This window comes from Mastigoproctus giganteus, chromosome 10 (assembly GCF_048544385.1).
Source record: "Mastigoproctus giganteus isolate SK-2022 chromosome 10, ASM4854438v1, whole genome shotgun sequence".
Taxonomy (NCBI): domain Eukaryota; kingdom Metazoa; phylum Arthropoda; class Arachnida; order Uropygi; family Thelyphonidae; genus Mastigoproctus; species Mastigoproctus giganteus.
The window spans coordinates 145648506-145672244 of record NC_143584.1 but is presented as its reverse complement, the minus strand read 5'-3'; the positions used below and the strand labels follow the sequence as shown (position 1 = coordinate 145672244).

The following is a 23739-nucleotide window of genomic DNA, read 5'->3' as shown; positions in this document are numbered from 1 at the left end:
CTAACATCATGCTGAACTTTGAACTTTTAGCTAAGAAGCAGAGTAAGTATCAAGTATTTTCTTGTTTAAAATTTCATGGGGGCAATTAGGAAAAAAAATTGTCTAAAAAAGCCTTCAGGGGGCGATAACTAAAAAAATGAGAAAACACTGATTTAGATAGAGTTTTTTGTAGGTTACTACTTAACATACGTAAAACTGTTGTTTCATTTGAATTTTGCAGCTATTGTTTTCATATAGAGTAAGTGGTAGGGAATTCAAATTTTGAATTGTGATAAATGGGTAGTTCTAACATAAAACTAGATAGCATAATATGTTTTTTTTTTTTTTTTTTTTTTATTTGGTAGTTGTTGGCGCATCGGCTTCTGTGGCCATATTGCACCTCCCAAGGTTTTTGCAGTACTTTGATCCAAGCCCGAGGCGGGAATCGAACCCGCGACCTTTGGGTTGCCGGGTAGGTACTTTACCCACTCGGCTAGCCCGGTCGGCTGCATAATATGTATCACTGCATTTAGGAATCTATTAGATAATGTAGTATTGATAATTAATAAATTAAATTTATTAATCTTATTAATTTTCTTTGTTAATTTCAATATCATGCCCCAGACTAGAGCAGCGAAGCAATGGGCACAAAGCAGCAGAAGTGCTGTGACTCGGGGAAGAACCGAGGGGGGGGTGATTCTCCAACTCGTCAAAGTCTAAAAAAAATGTGCAACTTGTAAAATCTTTGCAGAATTCTCTGGAATAGACACACAAAGACATCCAAGGAGGATGTCTTTGTGTGTGCGCTAGGTGCAGAGAGTGTCAAGAAATTAGGTGCCAACTCAGCATTGTGATGGGTGCTTATGAGAGTTTGAAGAGTTGTATAGATGCCCTTGAAGGTATTAAAATGGGAGACCCATCAAGCTCTCAGCTGCCCAACTCAATGCCAGATCTCAATCTTTTTTTTTTTTTTTTTTTTTTATAGGAGCATTAGCAACTAAGGCCATATTGCTCCGGGATATGCGGTGGTCATTCCCTGACCTTTCCACATCCTCCGTATTTGGTGGTGACGGGCTCGAACCCCGGTCTAATCAAGAAGCGTGTGCTACGCACTGCTGCTCCTTCCCACCTGGCTACGGAGGCGCCATCTCAATCTTGTGCATCAGGCAACACAGTGACAATCTCCAAGGCAGAATGCACTGGTCTCACAGGAGTTAGTTATTGTAGTGACTCTATTGTCAGGGAGACGAGTAATATATTGTGTAAAACGGATAGGTGGAATAGAAACAGGGTATGTCTGCCAGGGACAAAAGTTGATGTTGTAGAACAGATATCTTTTCAGAGCACAAAGGGTGTTATTGTTGAACACATTGGCACTAATGAAATTAAGAGTAGGAGATCTGCAGATTTACTTAACAAGTACAGGTCAGTGCTGAAAAAAAGTTGTGAGTTTTTGTCGTGAGAATAGGACCAGGGTATGTTTTCCAGGAGCAGAAATCAATGATGTTGTAGAGCAGATATTATCTTTTAAGGGTACAAAATGTGATATTGTTTTACACATTAGCACTAATGACATTAAGAGTAGGAGATCTCATGATCTACTTAACAAATACAAGGCAGTGTTAAAAAAAGGGTTAGGGACTAGTGGGAGTCATCTTGAAACAAAGAAACACCTGGGCTGTGTTAGGGTAACTAAGAATAAGAATAGGTGCATGTATACTTGCTTGTACACCAATGCTAGAAGTATACTAGAGAAGAAATGACTTGCTTGTGCTAAAACACGTTTCATGGACAAAAGAGCAATGGGACACTGTCATCTTTTCTGACAAATCGAAATTCAGCCTGCATGGCTTGGATGGGAAGCAATATTATTATTATTATCCATATGGTGCAAGGAAGCCTGAGGCTTATTCTCCACCAGCCAAAAAAAAAAATTTCTGAATTACCCTGAGAGAGAGAGAGAGAGAGAGAGAGAGAGAGAGAGAGAGAGAGAGAGAGAGAGAGAGAGAGAGAGAGAGAAAGTAAAAGTAGAAGGGAATTACCAAGAAAAAGAAGAATGATGATATCCAGCTCAGGACCTTGGGTGTGCCAAGCCCATACTCACCAGATGTGAGCCCCTGGGATTAAGTATGTCAGAAGATGAAAATTGGAGGCATACCGTCCTGACTGCATAATAACTGTAAAGTTCCCCGCTGGTCAGATGGTCTGGGATTGCATAAGGGATTAGCATTAGCATTAGCATTAGTAGAGGCATTTGATGCAAGAAAGCAAGCTTATGCAGCATCAGCCAAAAAAAAAAAAAATAAATAAACCACTTCCACTTCACCCCTCTGTTCGTTCAAAATACCTGTCCAGCTGAGCCTTAAACTTATTAGGCTATCAACCTCCACCACAAGGGATGGAAGTCTGTTCCACCAACCAACCACCCGCTGGCTAAAGGCAAATTTCCGCACGTCTATCCTACATCTGTCTTTCCTCAATTTGAATTTATGCCCTCTCAGGTGATTTTTCTGAACTAGAGGAAGAATCCCATCAGCATTGAGCATGCTTAAACCATTCAAGGCTTTATACACCTCTATCAGATCACCTCGCTGGTGCCTAGTTTCCAGACACTGTAATTCGCAAAACTTAAACCTTTCTTCGTAAGAGCACCCCTTTGTCCCATTCACCAATCTTGTTGCCCTTCTCTGTACTCGTTCCAGCAGCTCTACATCCTTCTTGAAATGAGGCCTCCAGACCTGTATACAGTACTCTAGGTGTGGCCTGACCATCGCCTTATACAATGTAATAATCACCTCCTTATCCCTGCTGGAAAAATTCCTGTATATCATTGACAATACTCCATGAGCTACTCTTGCAGCCCGTCTGCACTGCTCAGAGAACTTCATATCTGCCTGCACAACCAACCCCAAGTCCCTTTCATTCTCTACCACTGTCAGTGTTGTACCACAGAGTTGATACGTTGCTCTGGGGTTGCTGTTTCCCATATGTAGTACTTTACATTTGTCAATGTTAAACTTCATTTGCCACCTATCAGCCCATTTGCTCAACCTTTCCAGATCCTGTTGCAGCAGCAGCATAGTGTCAGTAGTGTCCTTGACAACCCTGCCAACCTCTGTATCGTCTGCAAACTTGGACATTAAGCCCGATATACCATCATCAATATCATTTATAAATACAGAAAACAACAATGGACCCAACACTGAGCCCTGAGGGACTCCACTAATAACATCAGTCCACGATGAGCAGTGTCCATTGATTACCACTCTCTGTCTTCTCCTCCTCAACCACCCCTTTATCCATAGCAGCAATTTGCCTCCAATGTCACACTGCTCCAATTTGTGTAGCAGTCTTCCATGTGCAACAGTATCAAAAGCCTTTCTAAGATCCAAGTATATAATATCAAAGTTATTCCCTGCATCCAGTTCTTTTGTGACTGCATCATAGTATCCAATCAAATTGGTCAGGCAAGACTTCCCCTTAACAAAACCATGCTGTGTCTGAGCTATAACTGAAGTCTTGTCTAAATGATCCTGCAGTGCTTCTTTAACCAGTGCCTCCATTAATTTTCCTGGAACAGAAGTTAAGCTCACAGGTCTATAATTACTTGTGTCAGCCTTTGATCCTCCTTTGTGAATTGGGGTCACATTTGCACATTTCCAGTCTATGGGTACCTCCCCTGAGTCCAAGGAAGCTCTCATAATTATGGCTAAGGGTTTGCGTACTTCCTTTGCTGCCTCCTTTAATATAACTGGATAGATCCCATCCACCCCGGGTGCCTTTCTTGTGTTTATCTTCAACAGTTTCTCCTCCACTTTACTCCCAGTTATTTCAAGATTCTGTAGCTTACTGCTAGAGTTGAATACACCTCTGGCATTCCCCTCGCTGAATAACTCCTCATGTGTGAATGTCGATGCAAAATATTCATTTAGTTTGTTAGCTACCTGAGCAGGATCATCAACACTTGAGCCATCAATATCAAGTGGACCAATCTGATTCATCCCCTTCCTTCTAGAGTTTACATAAGTAAAGAACTCTTTGCTGTTTTTCTTTGCATCCCTTGCCAAGGATTTCTCGTAATCTGCCTTCGCCTGCCTAACCTCCTTTGTAACTTGGTTGCATATCAACTTGTATCTATCATAGGCTTCTGTGTCATGTGTTAATTTGTATGTATCCCATGCATTTTTCTTCTCTGCCATATGCCTCATTAGTTCAACTGACATCCATTTTGGCCTAAACCTTGAACAATATTTCTTAGTTGGTATGTAAAGCCTAGTAGCTTCCAAGATAAGTTCTTTAATTGCTTCCCATTTTGAATTTGCTGTTGGTAACATCATCAGTTGGTCCCACTGTATAGAATTTAAATACTGTCTCAGTCCATCGTAGTCGCCTTTACGGAAGCAATAACCCTTCCCTTTACCCCTAATGGTAGTTACCTCTTTGAGTAAATCCCACTTCAGCACACTGTGATCACTGCCACCTAGTGGTTCATTTATCTGCAGATTCTTAATGCATGAAGAATCACTGCTGATAATCAAATCAAGAGTATTACTCCCTCTAGTTGCCTCCCGAACATGCTGATGTAGAAAACAATCATCCAATAAATCCACAAAAGCCCTGCTAGTGTGTGAGTAACCAGCCCCCAAAATCCAGTCAATATCTGGGAAATTAAAATCTCCCATTATAAGACACTCTGATTTACTGGCCCACTCTATTTCCGTGTACAGTTCCTTATTATACTCATCAGAGTCATTAGGCCTATAGCACACTCCTACTCTCAATTTTGATCTCCCAATGCTTATGTCACACCAAACTGACTCCACACTGCACTGTCCAGCGATGTCGACTGGCTTCACTTCCTTTGTTTTTATGTGTTTCTTAACTAATAGCATAACACCTCCCCCCTTCCTATCCTGTGTCCTTTCTGTAGATGTTGTACTCCCCAAATTGCAGTTCCGCATCCCTTATATCTGTGTGACACCACGTCTCTGATATCCCAACAATATCTGCCTTCGATGTTTTGAGCAATACCTCAAATTCATCAAATTTATTTACTAAACTCCTAGCATTGGTGTACACGCAAGTATACTTGCACCTGTTTCTATTCTTAGCTACCCTAACACAACCCATGTGTTTACTTGTACCGCAATGGCTCCCAGCAGTCTTTGAAATACCATGCATCTTGTTTTTCAGGCTTCTGCTCATTCTAATAGAAGCAGTGCAAGAATCTCTTTCACCTCTGCCAGTGGCTACTGTCAATCTATTGGTCTTTGTCTCCCCCCCAAGCTAGCAGTTTTCCAACCCACCTAACACTGCCTCGATAGCATCAGCAAATATTCTTGCACCCTTTCTATTTAAGTGTATCCCATCCCTGTAGAAGCAATCTCTCCTGTTAACAAGTACAGTCCAGGCTGAAAAAAATTCTACCCCTTGAGCCTTGCACAATCTTTCCAGGGCCGAATTGATCGACAAGGCTCTCATCATATACTCCCTCCTATCGTGTCTGGGCAGAATTGCAGACACTTTCAAATTCAACCCTAATTCTCGGCTTTTGTTCAACAGTGACCTGTACTTGTTAAGTAATTCTGCCGGTCTCCTACTCTTAATATTATTAGTGCCAACGTGTACAACTATATCACCTTTTGTGCCCTTAAAAGATGATATTCGCTCTATAACGTTATCAACCTTTGCCCCTGGCAGACATACCCTGGTCCTGTTCCACCTATCTTTTTTACAAAGCATGTTCCCCGTTTCCCTGACAATAGAGTCACCAACAACTACTAGTTCCTTCGGGACCAGCGCATTCTGCCTTGGGGGTTGTCTCTGTGTCACGCGATGCCCAAGTGCAAGCTCTGGCGTTGATGTGGGCAGCTGAGAGCTTGATGGGCCCCTCAATTTAGTTTCTTCGAGGGCATCCACCCTGTCCTTCAAGCTCTCATATAGGCCCACAAGAACGCCGAGTTGTTGCCTGATATCGATACACTCCTTGCATCGCGCACACACAAAGACATCCCCCTTGGCAGTATCATGTCCCGTACCCGATTGCTCTGCAAACATCAAGCAAACAGTGCATTTTATAAGGCTGTGAGTCAGAGGACAACTGCCCCCCTCAGTTCTGCTCTGAGCCGCAGCACTTCCATTAGCTTGAGCCTTTTGCTTTGCTGCTCTGATCTGAGTCATGATTCTATTAATTTATTAATTAATTATGTTATTAATTATATTACGTTTGTAATCTAAGTCGTTATATGTATTTATTTAAACGTACAATTTAACTGCTAACGAAGTTCAACTAACGCTATCTAGTACGGTATATAACCTACGGTATATCTAGTACGGTATCACAATGGCGGGAAAGTTACTAACGGTAGCGGTAGTTACGAACACGTGGAAACCCTTACCGATACTTTTACTAGGCCGAGTAAAGAATAAATACACCAAATTAATCAAAAAATCACAAAATAATGTTATACTACTAAATTTAAATCAAAAGTTTTAGAAAAACAATAATTTCAAATCAATAAATAAGAAAAATCCACTTAGCGGCTTGGAACACGACCGTCACTTGTAGCCTCGTCAGCAGACAGGATTTCAGGCACTCCTCCAAGACGGGTTTCAGGCACTCCTCCAAGCAGCCTTGGAGGAGTGCCTGAAACCCGTAATTAGGGATCACCACACAGATGTCCAAAACTGCATTTTTCAGCAGGACTCAGTACCTTACCACACAGCAAAATTGTTAAATTTTATGCTATTTAGATTTAATGATGAATTTGTTTTCTTGTCTCACAAGGCTTAAAACATACTTATACCAGTGTTTACCCTTATTTTTCCCCCCTTAAAGTGCCATTATATCTCAGATATGCTGGCATTACAGTGTTGAACTGGCCCGGAAAACATTGCAGATTTGAACCCTATTGAAAATTGCTGGTACATAATGTTGTCTAAAATTACTCAGAAGAAGCCAACAAGTAAGATTCAGCCGCAGGAGAGCACTGTAAGGTGTGGTACCGTGTAATTGGGCAACCATATATCCAGAAGTTGATTAACTCTATGCCAGGTCGTTGCAAGGCTGTATTTGCAGCTCGAGAAGGAACAACAAAATATTGAGGACTTATTTTGCTTATTTACAGTTCATAATACTATTATGTTAACTTGCTATTTCAGTTTGTATCTGCAATAAAATGTATGTTTGGTTATCTTGATTACCATTTGCATGATTTCTCATATTTCCATTAATTATGCATTTTACCCTTTGGGACAATATTTTTGGCAATTAGGTATATCAGGTGGAGTCTTTTTATTGGATTTCATTCACAGAGATATATATCCCATCTAACAAATGCATTTCGAACATTTCTGCAACCCATAATGCAGCGCAAAACACATTATTTGCAAAATTCACAAGTGATGCAGTTTTTTTGTCTGCCAATGTACATAAGCTCCTATGCTTGCTTTCTTACATAACATGCTTCTACTACTACTATAAGTCTAGAGACCTTACCTTCTACTGTAAGAAATTAAAAATAATGTACAAGAGTGAGTCAAATTGTACTTTATTGTGCAAAACTGGTACATTATTTTTTCAAAAACTCCCTATTACAGTTTAGACCCTCTCCTATCTGTACATTTGTTTTTTTTTCAACCTGCTCAAAAAGGCTTTTATTTACGAGTGGCACCATTGTTTGATACATTTTTTTTTGGCTGATGCTGCATAAGCTCATACACTTGCTTTCTTGCATCACATGCCACTATTACATTTCTTCATGTCATCAACCCTGTGGAATTTAAACAGTCTTTTTATCGATTATCATTTCTTCTGCTGTCATCCTGATCATTCTTTGATCATTATAAATAAATTCCTACACTTTTTCAAAATTTTTATCAGTTTTCATCTGTTGTCGTTATTTATTTGGTTATTTGGTTTTTTTTAAGAGCATTAGCAACTAAGGCCATATTGCTCCGGGATATGCGGTGGTCATTCCCTGACCTTTCCGCATCCTCTATATTTGGTGGTGATGGGCTCGAACCCCAGTCTAATCAAGAAGCATGTGCTACACACTGTTGCTCCTTCCCACCTGGCTACGGAGGCGCCATCTGTTGTCATATTAGCACTACTTGAAACCCACACCTTCAATGTTGCAGATTCAAACTTCTTGTAAAAATCTTGTAACAATTTGCGACTTTCAGTAAGGTTTTCCTCAATTTAACCAGAAATTTCAAGTTCATTTGCTGTTTCATAAGCATTTCAGACTTTTTTTTTATGTTTTTGGAGTAGAAGTCACTATAATTTAATTTAATTTAATAATGTGAGTCACATAATGAACACAACAACTTATGACATCTGTAATGAAAGTTACCACTGTTGGATTGTGAAGAAAGACAATCAAGCATACAGTGGTAACTTTGTCATTTGTTATGACAGCAGTGACCTGTGTCCATTTCTGTAACTTTCTAGCCAAACCTCATAAACCATGATAACTTAAAATGTTTCATGCCTAAGAAAAGCATGTTATTAATAGCATTACATGCATTATTCTGCTTCGTAGGCTCCTCCGTAGCCAGGTGGGAAGGACAGCAGTGTGTAGCACACGCTTCTTGATTAGACCGGGGTTCGAGCCCGTCGCCACTACATACGGAGGATGCGGAAATGTCAGGGAATGACCACCGCATATCCCGGAGCAATATGGCCTTAGTTGCTAATGCTCCTAAAAACCAAATAACAAACAAACAAACAAGCATTATTCTGCTATTCTTCATAGCATAGAATGAATAGCAATTTTTTTGAATATTCACAGAGAATAGCAATTCTGCTATTCTCTGTTCTTCATCAGTTTCAAAGTGTTTTTTGAGCATAGGAGAATGTAATCAATAGCTAATTTGCTTTTATAAATTACCTATGTAACATGCTGTTTCAGTTGCTTTATGCCTAACTCACATTGACAACTGTTAGTGAACATTTTTACTTTTATAAAAAGGTATACTCAGAACTGTGACATCTCGCAGGGATATGTGATACATTAAGGGTGATTATGTTATGAAAAACATTTGATATACAAAATGAGACCAGTCATATGTTCTAATTTTGTGTATCATTTTCAGCATTATAAATTCATAAGAATTTGCTAGGGATTGCGATTTGTTTTTGTCAATTGTACGACTTCTGTTATTTCTTATAGTAATCTTACCATTGATCTGCAGATGAACAGGAGAATTTTCAGAAAATTAAATATTTACTGTATACTCCTATAATATTGTATATGGTTCGCCATGTGGTTTCCAGGAAAGATTATTCATTATACTAGGAAGATAGCAACTAAACTTTACCAGTTTAGTTATATCTTAATCAATGAAATAAAGTCCAGTATTAAAAATATATGCTTTTTAATAGGATACTAACATTATTCAAAGAAGGTTACACATAAAATTAATTTAGGAGAGCTTCATAAAAATGCTTTTTTTTTTTTTTTTTTTTAAATAACTAGGGGGCTTTGCCCCCTGCTTGCTTCTTTTAATAAAATAAAATAAAATACTTACAGAAGCTTCCGACACTGTGTGTGTCGCTTCTCTCAGCTATGAATACATAAATACGTTACATATAAAAATCAAGAATGGTACCGCATGGTCATGCTAGAAAAACAAAGCGCGTACAAGAGGTTTATCTAGCATGATCACGCTAAAACAGAAGCTTGTTTTACCAGAGTTAAACAAGCTTCTGTTATGTATTTTATTATTATTTTATTTTTTTTTTTTTTACTACGTAACCCACATCCCTCTTCTCCCATTGCTGATTAAATATCACTAGTAGGAAAATTATTTTAATGTATATGTATAGAAAGATAAGCCTGCTTCCTAGCCACCTTTATTTTCTTGGAGAAAATATATATTGATTACTTATGATGATGGTTTTTTATGAGAGGGAAAGCATTAACATTCAAATTCCAATAAAACTTCTTTTCTCTAATTGCAGATAACATTTCCACTAGTATGTTAGCATTAGCAGAAGCATATGATGCAAGAAAGCAAGGTTATACAGCATCAGCCAACAAAGGAAAAAAAAAAAAAAAACCCTTCCCATTTTATCCCTCTATTCACTCCAAAAGTTTGTCCAGTTCTTGCTTAATTTATTTAAGCTATCAACTTCCACAACGACAGATGGAAGCTTGTTCCAGCAATCAACTATCTGCTGGCTAAAGGCAAATTTCCGCACATCTGTTCCACAACTGTCTTTCCTCAATTTGAGTTTATGCACCCTAAGGTTCGTAATCTGCATAAGAGAAAGAATCCCATCAGCATTGAGCCTGCTCAACCGATTCAAAGCCTTATACATCTCAATCAGATCACCTTGCAGAGTGATCTGATTGAGGTGATATTAAAGGTGATACATTTAAAACTCTGAATCTAGGGGACATTGAAACTTATTAGCTTATACTTGTAAATTCACTATAAATTACTTCTTTATTTGACTTGACTGTTATATATTATTCATGATGTGTAGTGTTTTGTTTAATAGAATTTTCCTTCATGCCCCTCAGAAAATATATAGGTATTATGATCAAATTTAATGTTTAATAAATATAGTTAAAAACTTTTCTGTTTCCAACTTAAATTTTGAAAATATTTTTATTTCTAGGAAAAACTGCAGCTTCATATACTTTTGCTGAAATTTTGCAGAGAAGTCTTTCAGTTGAGCAGAATATGCCAGCATGGTGTGATAACTGTGAAAAGTATCAGGCCACAGTAAGAAATTTGTTTTTATGTAATAAAAACATACCTGTCAACTCTTCCAATTTAATTGGAGGTTTTCTGATAATAAGTGTTTCTCAGTTTTTCAGTTTTCAGTACATTTAGTTTTTCTAAATTTTAGCCATGCTTCATATAAATATATGTTTATAACATTAGATATAAAAAAATATATAGGGCAATTCTTAATACACATATTAAATTATTTTCCATACCATATGATGTATCTTGATTTTAGAGGTGAAATTTGTGAAAATTTATTTTATTGTATATTTTTTAAACACAAACTTATAAGTGCTTACTAAGAAAAATGCCTGTGTAGCATTTTGTTTAGTATTTAAGCATTTAACCATGTCAGCATTTACCATTGTAGAACCCCAGAAACTCACTATTGCCACAATCACACTTACAATGTTATGGTCTGAATTTTAACAAATTTAGAGTAAGGAACTTGGGAGTCTGGTCTGTGTCTACTATATGTTGAAGGCAGGATGGTGCTTTGTGGTAATTCCCTGTAGTTGTTTCTAGAAAAGACGTTTCTAGAAGGAAATACACAGTTTATTAATATATTTTGCAATAAATGTTGAGTTCTAGTGCACAGATATGCGAGGCAACAAAACCACGTTAACAACATGACGTGGCATGTATAGTAGTGGAAAATAATGCAAGAAAGCAAGCTTATATATCCCTACCCTCCAATAATATGTCTAGTTCTTCCTTGAATTTATTCAAACGGCCCACTTCCACAACAACAGATAGTAACTTTTTCAAACAATCAAACCACTCACTGAAGGCAAACTTCTGCAACAATCATTCCTCAGTTTGAATTTGTGCCCCGTGTATGTATATTCTCAGCAAGAGGAAGAATGCCATTAACATTTAGCTTACTCAATACATTCAATCTGATCTTTCCACAGGTGCCTAGTCTTCAGATGCTGCAATTTGCAGAAAAATAAGAGGTGCCAAGATTATATACTAGCTGAACTGGATGCTTCCTAGAAAGTTATTAATAGGTTCAGTCCAAAGTGGCCAACCTGCAAAATTAGAGTTGTGTCCTTGAAAGGAATAGTGGATCTCATGCAAGATCCAATATTCCATGTTTAGAATCTTCAGCTTGTGGAGACTAAACACAGAAAGTTGTATCAAAACCAGGTAAAGATCTCTCGGTTCAGAATTATAGGCCAGTATCTCTCAATAGGTCAGTAGCTGCATGGATAAAATTTTTGAAAGAATGGTTCATATGAAGCCTGCCTTGATCCCGGAATCACAGAATCTTCTGACAGATCATCAGTATGCCTATTTTAAGAACAGATCTGCTTTGGACATCAAGGACATTCATGCCATCAAGGCTGAATCTCATATTCTCAATGCTTTTATCTTGAAACATCATCTAGTCATTGTAAGCTTAGTTATTGAAAAGGCATTTTACACTACTTGGCATTATAGTATATTATTATGAATCTCTATTGTAGATTCATAATACTACCATAAATAATTCAGAGTTTCTTATGCCTGTATTCTTTTCAGATTTGCTCTTAAAACATAGTCTTCATCTCACATTCAGGAGGAAGTCCTATAGGAATTGATAATTCACAGTTTGAGTCAACAACATGACATGAGGTATCCCAAGAAACCCATTGAAGGTAACATGTATGTGGTGACCTTACCATTTATGTCAGTCACAAAGCATGAATGCCATTAAACAGCAACTCCAACTTGCCTTAACCAAAATAATCAGATTAATCAGAATCCCGGAACTCACATAGTGGATATTGATTATAGAACAGAGATCCACCACCACTCACTTTTGCAAGTGATGTGCTCTCCACTTTGATCCTACTTGTTAATACTGTTAGAGTTCTGATACTATTATTAGACAGCAAGCTGAATTTCCAAGTTCATCTCAATCATTTCTGGACTATATGTCTAAAGCAGTTGAATATACTTTGATAAATCTCATCCATATCACGAGGAGCTATCAGTATACCTTAATACACCTTTACGGAACAAATATGCTCTTGCCTAGATTATGGTTCTCCAGTATGTAATTCTCCCAGAAGTACCTTACAACAGCTAAAACATCATTCAACACAGTTCTCTGAGGACTGTTCTGAGAGCTTTTACAACCTCTGCAATCTAAAGCCTTTATGTTGAAACACATGATTCTCCATTACACTTTAACAGGAAAACATTGCAGTTTCTCTGTACTGCAAAGATCTGGAGTCTTCCATTGTACCCTAATGCGATACCTATATACAGTAAACCCCCGCTATTCGCGGTATCTGTATTCGCGGTTTCGCGTTTCGCGATCGCTGATTTAATACAAAATGAAACCTAAAAAAATGTGAATTTTAAAGCGCCGTGAATATTATCCGCCATAAAAAACATGGGCGTGGCTACAATTATCTTTCCCGGTCAAAACAGCGCTCAGTGGGTGGGGGGAGAGGGGTGACAAAATCGCGAGCGTGGATGTTTCTCGCTAATCCTTGTTCAGTATGTTATGCGCTTGTAATGGAAGTTTTTGTCGTTTGCTTTTAATTTATATGCTTATAAATTAAATAAATTTATCAATTTATAAATTGATATGCTTACAAAAGTGATAAATCTACCGTTTTGCAGTGTAAAACAGACTTTTTCGAGTGTGTTAACGGACGAAAGTGACTTTATTGTGGACAAGTTCTTTCTAACCCGTACAAAAATATGGCTACGAATAACAAGAGAAATGTGAAAATATCAAAGAAGGTGATGACATTAGCGAATAAAATTGAGTTATTAGACAAAATTTCTAATAGTTAAAGTGTCTCCTCAGTGGCAAAACATTATAAAATCAATGAGTCAACGTTACGATCAATCAAAAAATCGGAAGAAGAAATCCGCCGTAGTGTCCGTGAAAACGCGTTAATTGTTTCAAAAATTTGCTCTGTAACTCGTGATGTTAAATTAGAAAAAATGGAAAAGGCTTTAAATCTGTGGATAGAAGACCGAACTCAAAATAAAATTCCGTTAAGTTCACTCGTCATTCGTGAAAAGGCAAAACTCCTTTATCAACACTTTAGCCAAACTGGTGATAGCTCTGGCGGGATAAGTTTTTTAGCCAGCAAAGGTTTGAAAGATTTGTTTGAAATTTCTAATAAATATTACATTTAATATTAAATTGTTTCTTATTTTCATTTCGATGCCATATGCTTGCATTTCACTACTGTCTATGTACATAGTCATATTATGAAGGTACATATAACACATACATAGACAAAATTTTAGACTAGTTTTTCTTATATATTTCATACTTTGGAACGGAACCCCTTTATTACTATGGGAGCCATAACTCAGTATTCGCGTTTTCGGTATTCGCGACATTTCTCAGGAACGTAACCCCCGCGAATAGCGGGGGTTTACTGTAATAAATTGTAGAAGGGATTGCTTATACAGTAGTATGCCACATGAAACTGAGCAGCTTCAGATAGGTTTAAAATACTGCTTCAAACTTTGAATGTGAACCTGGGTAAGATTTTCCAGGACATAACCAATATCTCAATGAATGATGACCACTTTCATAACTGGGGAAAGAATGTTATACCTCCTTGCAATATCAAACAGTTATGTGCAGCTCACTCCAATCTCAACTAACAGGCTTGTAAAATATATACTGGTGGATCAAAAATTAACTGGATGCTGATATTGATAATATTACCCCTTTTTTGAGGCAGTTAAGATTGAACACAATGATTAATTTGTTGACTTACTGAATAATAAAACAGGTCCTGTAATAGAGTTCACTGTTGAAACCAGTATTTCATATTAAATAGTCATAACAGCTTCTGTTTTCAATTTCATTCTTTATGGCACTAAGTTAGTAAGTGAAAGAAAGGCCATATGGGTTGAGAATACAACATTGTTGCATGACTATATCATCCCATATTGGTTGTCACCAATTCAGCTATTATTAGCTTGCATTGCTGAAACCACACCTGTGCCTCAGTGTTAATTGCTCACACAAAAAATTATTATTCCCTCATGATCCTCCCCATGCTATCTTCCCAATTGTTAGAGGCCATGTAGCATAGTAGACTGCTGTAGTCTACCTTCTTGAAATTGAAATCCCTGTCCTTAATTTTAACAACTGAAGTATAACATAGCATCTAAATCCACCTGAGTAGTAGTAGTGGCATGTGATGCAAGAAAGCAAGTGAATGAGCTTATGCAGCATCAGCCACAAAAAAAAAAAAAAAAAAAAAAACACACTATTCCCTCCAAATGCCTGTCCAGTTCCTCCTTAAATTTATTTAATCTATCAACTTCCACAACGACAGATGGAAGTTTGTTCCAGCAATTAACCACCCGCTGACTAAAGACAAAATTTCGCACATCTATTCTACGTCTGTCTTTTCTTAATTTGAATTTATGCCCCCTTAGGTTCGTAATCTGAACAAGTGGAAGGATCCCATCAGAATTCAGCGTGCTAAATCCATTCATTCAAGGCCTCATACACCTCAATAAGATCACCGCGCAGGTGCCTGGTCTTCAGCCACTGCAATTTGCAGAACTTAAGCCTCTCTTGGTAAGAGGATCCCTTCATTCCCCTCACCAATCTTGTTGCCCTTCTCTGTACACGCTCAAGTAAATCTACATCCTTCCTAAAATGAGGCCTCCAGACCTGTACGCAGTACTCAAGGTGTAGCCTAACCATTGCCTTATACAGAGGGACAATCACCTCCTTTTCTCTGCTAGCAAAATTCCTATATATCATTGACAAAACCCCATGACCTGCCCTGGCAGCCTGTCTGCATTGCTCAGAAAACTTGATATCTGACTGCACAATTACTCCCAGGTCTTTTTCATTTTCTACCACCTTAAGTGTAGTACCACACAGTTGGTACATTTCTCTGTGTTTACTTCTACCCATATGCAGTACTTTGCATTTGTCAAGGTTAAACTTCAGTTGCCACTTCTTAGCCCATCTGCCCAAATTATCTAGATCCTGTTGCAGTAGCAGACTGCCATTACTGTCATTAACAACCCTGCCATTACCTTTGTATCATCTGCAAACTTCGACAGTAAGCCTGATATACCATCATGATGAGTAGAAGATGATAATCAACAACTGAAATATAACATGGCAACACCATCCACCTGGGCACCTCATGGTCATTCTCTGCTAAGGGTTCCTATACTCTCATTCCACTGAATCAGATTCGTCCACCTGAGTGGATGAATCCGATGATAATGAATCATAAGCATCCACCTGATTGGGTGACGATAATCAACAACTGAAGCACCTTTAACAACTGAAGTACAACATGGCATCACCATCTATCTGGGTACCCCATGGTCAAATTTATTTGGTAAATAAATTTGATGAATTTGAGGTGTTGGTCAAACCATCAAAGGCAGATATTGTTGGGATATCAGAGACATGATGTCACAAAGATATAGCAAATGCAGAATTGGAATTTCGGGAGTACAATGTGTACAGAAAGGATAGACAGGATAGAAAGAAAGGTGGGGTTATTCTATTAGTTAAGAAACATAAAATCTAAGGAATTGCAGCCATTTGATATGGGTGTGCAGTGCAGTGTTGAGTCAGTTTGGTGTGACATAAACACTGGCAAAGCAAAATTGAGGGTAGGAGTGTGTTATAGTCCTAATGACTCGGATAAGTATAATGAACAACTGTACAGAGAAATAGAGTGAGCCAGTAAATCAGATTGTCTTATAATGGAGGATTTTAATTTCTCAGATATTGACTGGAATTATGGGTTGGTCACTCACACTAGCAAGGCTTTTGTGGATTTATTGAATGATTGTTTTCTACAGCAGCATGTCCGGGAGGCAACTAGAGGGAGTAATGCTCTTGATCTGATTATTAGTAGTGGTGATTTTCATGCATTAAGAATCTGCAGGGAAAGGAACCACTAGATGGCAGTGATCACAGTGCTGACGTAGGATTTATTAAAAGAGGTAACCACCATCAAGGGTAAAGGGAAGGATTTTTGCTTTCGTAAAGTTGACTGCTGTGGTCTGAGACAGTTTTTAAATTCTATACAGTAGGATCAACTGATGATGTTACCAACAGCAAATTCTAAATGGGAAGCATTCAAAGAATTACTGTATTTCCCCATGTATAAGACGCACCTTAATTTTGGGGCCCGAAATTTGAAAAAAAATGTACAGTCAGACCTCGTATAGCATGATAGTTATGTTCCTAGAAACCCTCGTGCAACGCAAAATCATGCAATATAAACAACAGGCCCTATGGGAAAAATAGGTTTTTAGGTGCCGACCACCCAAGATTGAACACACAACTTCCATTTGGTTTGTTTGTTGTTTGGTTTTTAGGAGCATTAGCAACTAAGGCCATATTGCTCCGGGATATACGGTGGTCATTCACTGACCTTTCCGCATCCTCCGTATTTGGTGGTGATTCGCTCGAACCCAGGTCTAATCAAGAAGCGTGTGCTATGCACTACTGCTCCTTCCCACCTGGCTACGGAGGGACCAGTAAGATTGAACACACATTTGTAACCAAAACATTATCAAACACAATAAATAATCGTAATAAAATACGTATTTTATTACGTAATTTTATTACGTAATAAAATATTGCTGATGATTTTGCTTCTATCGTAAGCAAACTTGTTTTTTGTTTGATTTTCTATCCAAACAGATGACAGCTGTTCCATCTCTTCCAATTCTTTGTGTCTTAATCTAATGGATTTTAATTAAACTATGAGTTGTTCCTGCTATGAAAGTTGTTTTTATTTTCTCTGCATTCTTTGTAATTCTCAGTGTTGCCTCATTTAGGTCTGTAGCACGTGAAATATCACACGGTCTTTCATTTCGCTCAAAGCGTTTCACAATTTCATATTTTTTCTCTATCGACAGGCGGACTGGCCATAAGCCTTACTGGGAAAACCCCGGTGGGCCGGAGTCCGGAGTCCTCATACTAAAAAAAAAAGTATGAGGTCACTATAAATTTTCCCGAGTAATAATTTTTGACCCAGTCCGCCTCTGTTTATCAATATTGCTTTTCCTTTTCTCTCTGAATCTGCAGTGTCTTCACCAGGTGATTTAGAGAGAAAAAGGTGAAGACACTGCAGACACTGCTTTTCACACCTTTTAAGTATTTTACTCATTTTTAGTGAATAAAGCACAATTACAAAACGAGGAGGCACGCTTAATACACATAAACAAAGCTGTGCAACTGAATAAACAACACCGTAAAGGCAGAGATACACTATTAACACCTCACATTTTACTAAAGCACATTTCTAGCGGTTACTAGTATTAGAACCTATAGTACTTAGTACTGTGCTTGGGTTGGAGGTTGAGAAGATGAAAGAAGATATTTGTTGACTTTCGACTTGAACTTCTGTAGACTGCAATTTTCAGGAAATACGTATGAAGGAAGGTTGTTCCAGAAAACGGCAGTTGAATGAATAAACAAGGAAGATGAAAAGTTGGTTCTGTGAGTTTGAAGTTGGACAGTAAATGGATGTTGGCTAGTGGCGGCACGTGTTCGGACTGTTTTGAAAGAGAGAGAGCAGGAATTATAGAAGCCAATTCAGAAGAACAGTGCCCATGGAAGTATCTGTAGAAGAGGCATGCAGCAGAAACAGTACGTCTATGTGAAAGCGAGTGGAGAGACTCTGTTAGAGATGAATCATTAATTAACCTAACTACCCTCTTCTGAATGGAATCAAGAAGCCTGAGAGAGGTTTTGGGGGCACCACCCCAGATGTGGGAACAGTATTCCATGGCAGGGCGGATTTGCGATTTGTACAGAGTGAGCAGCTGTTTGGAAGAAAGGTAACGCCGAGAGCGAAAGAGAAAACCAAGTTTTTTAGATGCAGAGGAAGCAATATTTGTAATGTGCTTGTGCCAAGAGAGATTAGAAGTCAGGGTAATCCCCAAAAGTGATATATCATTTTGCCTAGAAATCGGAGTGTCACTAAAGATAATCATAGGAGCAGAAGAATCCTTTTTGCGAGATATAAGACAAGACTGGGTTTTAGAAGGATTGAAATCAACTAAGTTGTCTTTGCCCCACTGGAGAATTACCTGAAGATCGGCATTTAAGGAATTGGTAGCAGATTTTCAAGAAGTTGAAGCTGATTGAGCAGGACAAGGTTTCTCAAAATGGAAAGTGGAATGCAATGTGCTATCATCAGAAAAACTATGGTTAGGATTTCCAGTCAATGGAAGAAGGTCATTGATATACAAGAGGAAAAGAGTGGGGGGAAGAACTGAACCTTGGGGGACACTGGCATTAGAAGACAGAGAACCATCTACCATCACCCTCAGTGAGCGATCAGAGAGAAAACTGGATAACCAATTACTAAAAACAGTTGGCAAACCATAAGATGGAAGCTTGTTTAGAAGACCTTTATGCCAAACACGATCAAAAGCCTTTGAGATGTCAAGAGCAACTACTTGTGTTTCACCGAACCTTTCCATTGAATTAGTCCATAAATGGGTAACATAAGCCAGAATATCACCAGTGGATCAACACTGACGGAATTCATACTGGCAATCGTTGATCAGACGGAAGGTTTCTAGGTAGTTTAAGAGTTGGCGGTTAATTGATTTCTCCATTACTTTAGAAAGAGTAGAAGTAATTGCAATGGGACGATAATTGGATGGGAGGGATTTGTCACCCTTTTTAGGAACTGGCTGGATATGAGCAAATTTACAAGCAGAAGGAAAAACACCTTTGGAATAAGAAAGTGAAAAAAGGCGGCAAAGAATAGGAGTAAGTTCAGGAGCACAGGTTTTGAGAACAAGTGGAGAAATACCATCAGGACCTGGAGCTTTCTTAGCATCAAGATTCATCAAAATCCTTCTGATATCCTTTTGACGGAAGACCACAGGAAGCATTGAATGGAGCGTGTTGGGAATGGTGGGAGGTGTTTTACCAATATCATTAATACATGAGCTGGAAGAAAAATGGGATGCTAACAGGTCAGCTTTATCCTTGGCTGAAGTGACAACAGAACCATCTGGTTTGGACAGAGGTGGGAGTAGAGATGGGCAAAAGTTGCGGCCAATAGCTTTGGCAAGAGACCAGAATGCTCGGCTACCATTAGGGCAAGAAGCAAGTTTTCTACTCTTAGCCTGTTCAAACTCTAGTTTGGACTGATTAATAACTGGTTTAGTGTGAGCTTTGATGTAGGCAGAAAATGAAACTGAAGAATTAGAAACAAGCCAATTACGATATGCAACGTTCTTCTCTTGAACAGTCTTAGCACATTTATTGGGAAACCAAGGTTTAGATAAAGGGCGAGATTTTAAAGTGGAGTGTGGGATAAAGGATTCCATTCCTGCAAGAATAATTTCACTGACACGATCTGAGCAAACGTTGACATCAGAAGTTTTGAAACAGTAATCCGACCAAGGAAAAGAAGAAAAAAAAATCGCAGGTCATCCCATTTTGCATTCTTGTAATGCCAAACAACACGAGGTTGGGAATAGCCATGAGATAAAGGTTCCATTGGAGAAGAGACAATCACCAAGTTGTAATCTGAAGTGCCTAAAGGACCTCTCACTTAGACTGTGTACTCAGAAGGGTTGTTTGTGTGAAAAAGATCAAGCGTATTGGCTGTATGATTAGGATTGTCTGGTATTCTTGTAGGTAAATGAATAATCTGTTCTAGGTCATTAGTAATTGCAAAACCCTCAGCATCTCGACCTGCTGGGTCGGTGTGACTAGAAAATGGAAGCCAGCTGGAGTTGTGAACATTAAAATCACCAAGGAAAATTACCTCACTGTTAGGAAGGCTAATTGCATTTGCGATTATACCGATAGCTGGAATTGTGTGGGCTTTTACTTTATTATGGCGAAACGTGTTTCCCCTTCACTAATATAAAAAACATAAATACATTTTCAGAATCTTCTCTTCATTCCTATCGTGTTGCGTTCGGTTGGGGTGATTCTGCATCGATCCATTTCTTGTAAACACAAAGGTGAATCGTGCATAAGCGAATTCGGTTCTTGTTATATAAGCTATCGTTCCCCTATTTATAAATCGTGTATGATCGAATTCGTGTAGTGTAAACACGTGTTATACGAGGACTGACTGTATTACATAAAGTTATTGAACCCAAGTTTTATTCATCATAAAATTCATACAACTCATCACTGTCAAAACTCCCATCCATTAGCTTGTCCTCATCTGTGTCTGATGACGAATCACTGTCTTCATATATTGCCTCGTCCTCAGTTCCATCTATGGCATTTGAAATGCCACACTTCTTAAATGACTTGACAACGATCTCAATCTTGATATTATCCCAGGATATTTTCACCCAGGTACAGACTTCTCCTATAGTTGGTTTCTTCACTCTTCCTGCTGGTGTCAAATTGTCCCCAGAAGACTTAATCCCTTGGTTCCATTTGTCTCTCATGTCAGCTTTGAAGGGTTTGTTAATGCTGACATCAAATGGTTGGAGCTGGGATGTCAAGGTATGACGGCAAGTTTTGTATTTTGCTCTGCAGCAATCTTCTTTATATTTTTTGCTATGTGTGCCCTGAACTGATCAAGCACCAATAGGGCAGGTTTGCATAAGATCCCACCTGGTCTCCTGCTCCAAACTTTCTCAAACCAGATCTTTATCCCATCCTGATCCATCCAACCCTTGTCATGAACGTGGACAATCACTTCTCGAGGAATGTCTTCTTTTGGCATTATTTTGTGTTTGAAAATCAGCATAGGAGGCAGCTTGGTTCCGTATGCACAACAAGCTAGAACAACTGTATAATGGCTCTTTTCATGTCCACTTGTCTTCACAGTTACAGTTTTCACTCCCTTCTTATCAACAGTTCTGTTACTTGGGACATCAAATTGAAGGGGGACTTTGTCCATATTTGCAATCTGTCCCAACTGAAACTGATGTGTTTTCTGACATTGAATGACAAAACGATGAAATTCAAGGACCTTCTGCTCATAGTTTTCATGCATCTTTTGGGCACGTCTGGTGCATGTATGCATGCTTAGTCCATTCCGTTTCATGAACCTGAAGCACCAATTGTGTCCTACTTTGAAATCAGTAACTTCTTTTTCATCAGCAATTCTTCTTGCCTCATGCTGAACCATCTTTGTGGACACAGGAATTCCAATTGCCCTTTGCTCCTCAATCTATATCTTCAATTTCCTCTCTAAATTAGGCCATTTTGCTGACTTGCCTCTAATGGCCTTCTTCTGCCGTGGTGTTTTCAGTAGGGTTTCTTCTTCCTGTAGCCAGTCTCGGATTGTTTTCTCAGTTGGAGGAGGACCAAATTTACGTTCAGCAGCACAATTTCCATTCACTTTTGCAAACTGGATCGCTTTTAACTTGAATTCAGCACTGTACGAAAATCTTTTCTGAGCCATTTCTGGGCAGAACGTGGCAAAGCATAACCTAATATACTGGTAATAAGTGCGAAACAATGAGTGCAAAGACAACAAGTGCGAAAAAGCGGTAAATGCAAGTAAAAAAAATCTACAACCACTGTATAAGACGCACCCAGTTTTTAGACTCCAAATTTTTCGAAAAAAGGTGCATCTTATACATGGGGAAATACGGTAATCTTGGAAGCTACTAGACTTTCATACCAACTAAGAAATATTGTAGAAGGTGTAGGCCTAAATGGAAGTCAAATGAACTAATGAGACATGCAGCAGAGAAGAAAAATGCATGGGATACATATAAATTAATAGGCGACACGAAAGTCTATGGTAGATATAAGCTGGTCTGTAATCAAGTTGCAAAGGGCGTTAGGCAGTCAAAGGCAGATTATGAGAAATCTTTGGCAAAGGATGCATAGAAGAACAGCAAAGTGTTCTTTACTTATGTAAACTCTAGAAGGAAGGGGATGAATCAGATTGGCCCACTTGATATCAATGGTTCAACTGTTGATGATCTTGCTCAGGTAGCTAGCAAAGTAAATGGGTATTTTAACTAGACAAACATCTGGAGTGAATGGATGTGTGAAATGGAAAGGGTTCTTTTTTTTTTTTTTTTTTTTTTTTTGGCTGATGCTGTATATATAAACTTGCTTTCTTGCATCATATGCCTCTACTAATGCTAATACTGTTAGCCCAATGAATTAGAATCACGGATGATAATTAGTTCCAAAATATTTTTGTTCCCACAAAGTTTCCCTAATGCATTATAGCCAAAGCAACTTTTATGTGCTATTAAATCCCATAACAACTTTCCTTAATATGTGGATATAGACACTAAACTAGATGAACAGACAAAGCCTATAGCCCATGGATCACTAGGTGACCCACCACTGATACTTTTCTGATTCACTAATTAACTCCAAAAAATTACTAAACGATAGTAATAAAATAATAAAATAGACTTCAGATATTTATTTTTTAAATTAGTATGCTGGAAAATAATAACTAGTGACTACTCTTAAATTTTACATAATGATCTTTGTGTAAAGAAAAGATGTGATTACTTTAAACTCTCTGTAAGGTGATGAAGGTTATGGTCTGTCTGTGTGTATGCACGAAGCAAATAGATGTATTATATACCCTGAAAGCATAGCTGTGAGCTATGTGTATGTTTAGGCTGGCTATGGTCTTGGTGTAACATGTGCAATCACTGGTACACATGTTGCAAGTTCAAATTAATGTTAATTATGATGGTAGTATATCGGCTGCCACATGCAGTGATAATGAAGTTGTTTCTCCTGGGAAAAGAAACTGATTTACTAATGATTGAATACCAAGTGTATGAATTGCATGCTAGCTGGAGTTGTGATTGGAAGTTTAATTTTTATTATTTTTTTTCCCATTTTTAATTCAGAATTTTGAACTGTTATTTGATATGACAGAAACTACCATAGACTGACCACAATAAAAGAAAGGAAGATTGCTAATCACTGATCTAGTTAATTTTAAAAATTCTATCTGCCATGGCAAGTTTCTCTCCCAATTGCTCAATAAGGAGCAGATTTAAATCTCCTGTAACACCTTGCGTGCTGAGCTGCTTCCTTCTTCATTTAGAGGTTTTCATTGTACTCTTTACAGCATC

General features: G+C 38.3%; 1 protein-coding gene across 2 annotated transcripts in view; it reads left to right on the top strand.

The window, feature by feature from the left end:
* PAN2 (PAN2-PAN3 deadenylation complex catalytic subunit PAN2) overlaps positions 1-23739 on the top strand; it is a 588859-nt gene that overhangs the window by 290178 nt on the left and 274942 nt on the right. For both annotated transcript variants that reach the window (XM_090383685.1, XM_090383686.1), the window contains exon 16: positions 10607-10713. In XM_090383685.1, coding sequence (XP_090239811.1) covers positions 10607-10713 — 107 coding nt within the window. The remainder of the gene's footprint in view (positions 1-10606; positions 10714-23739) is intronic.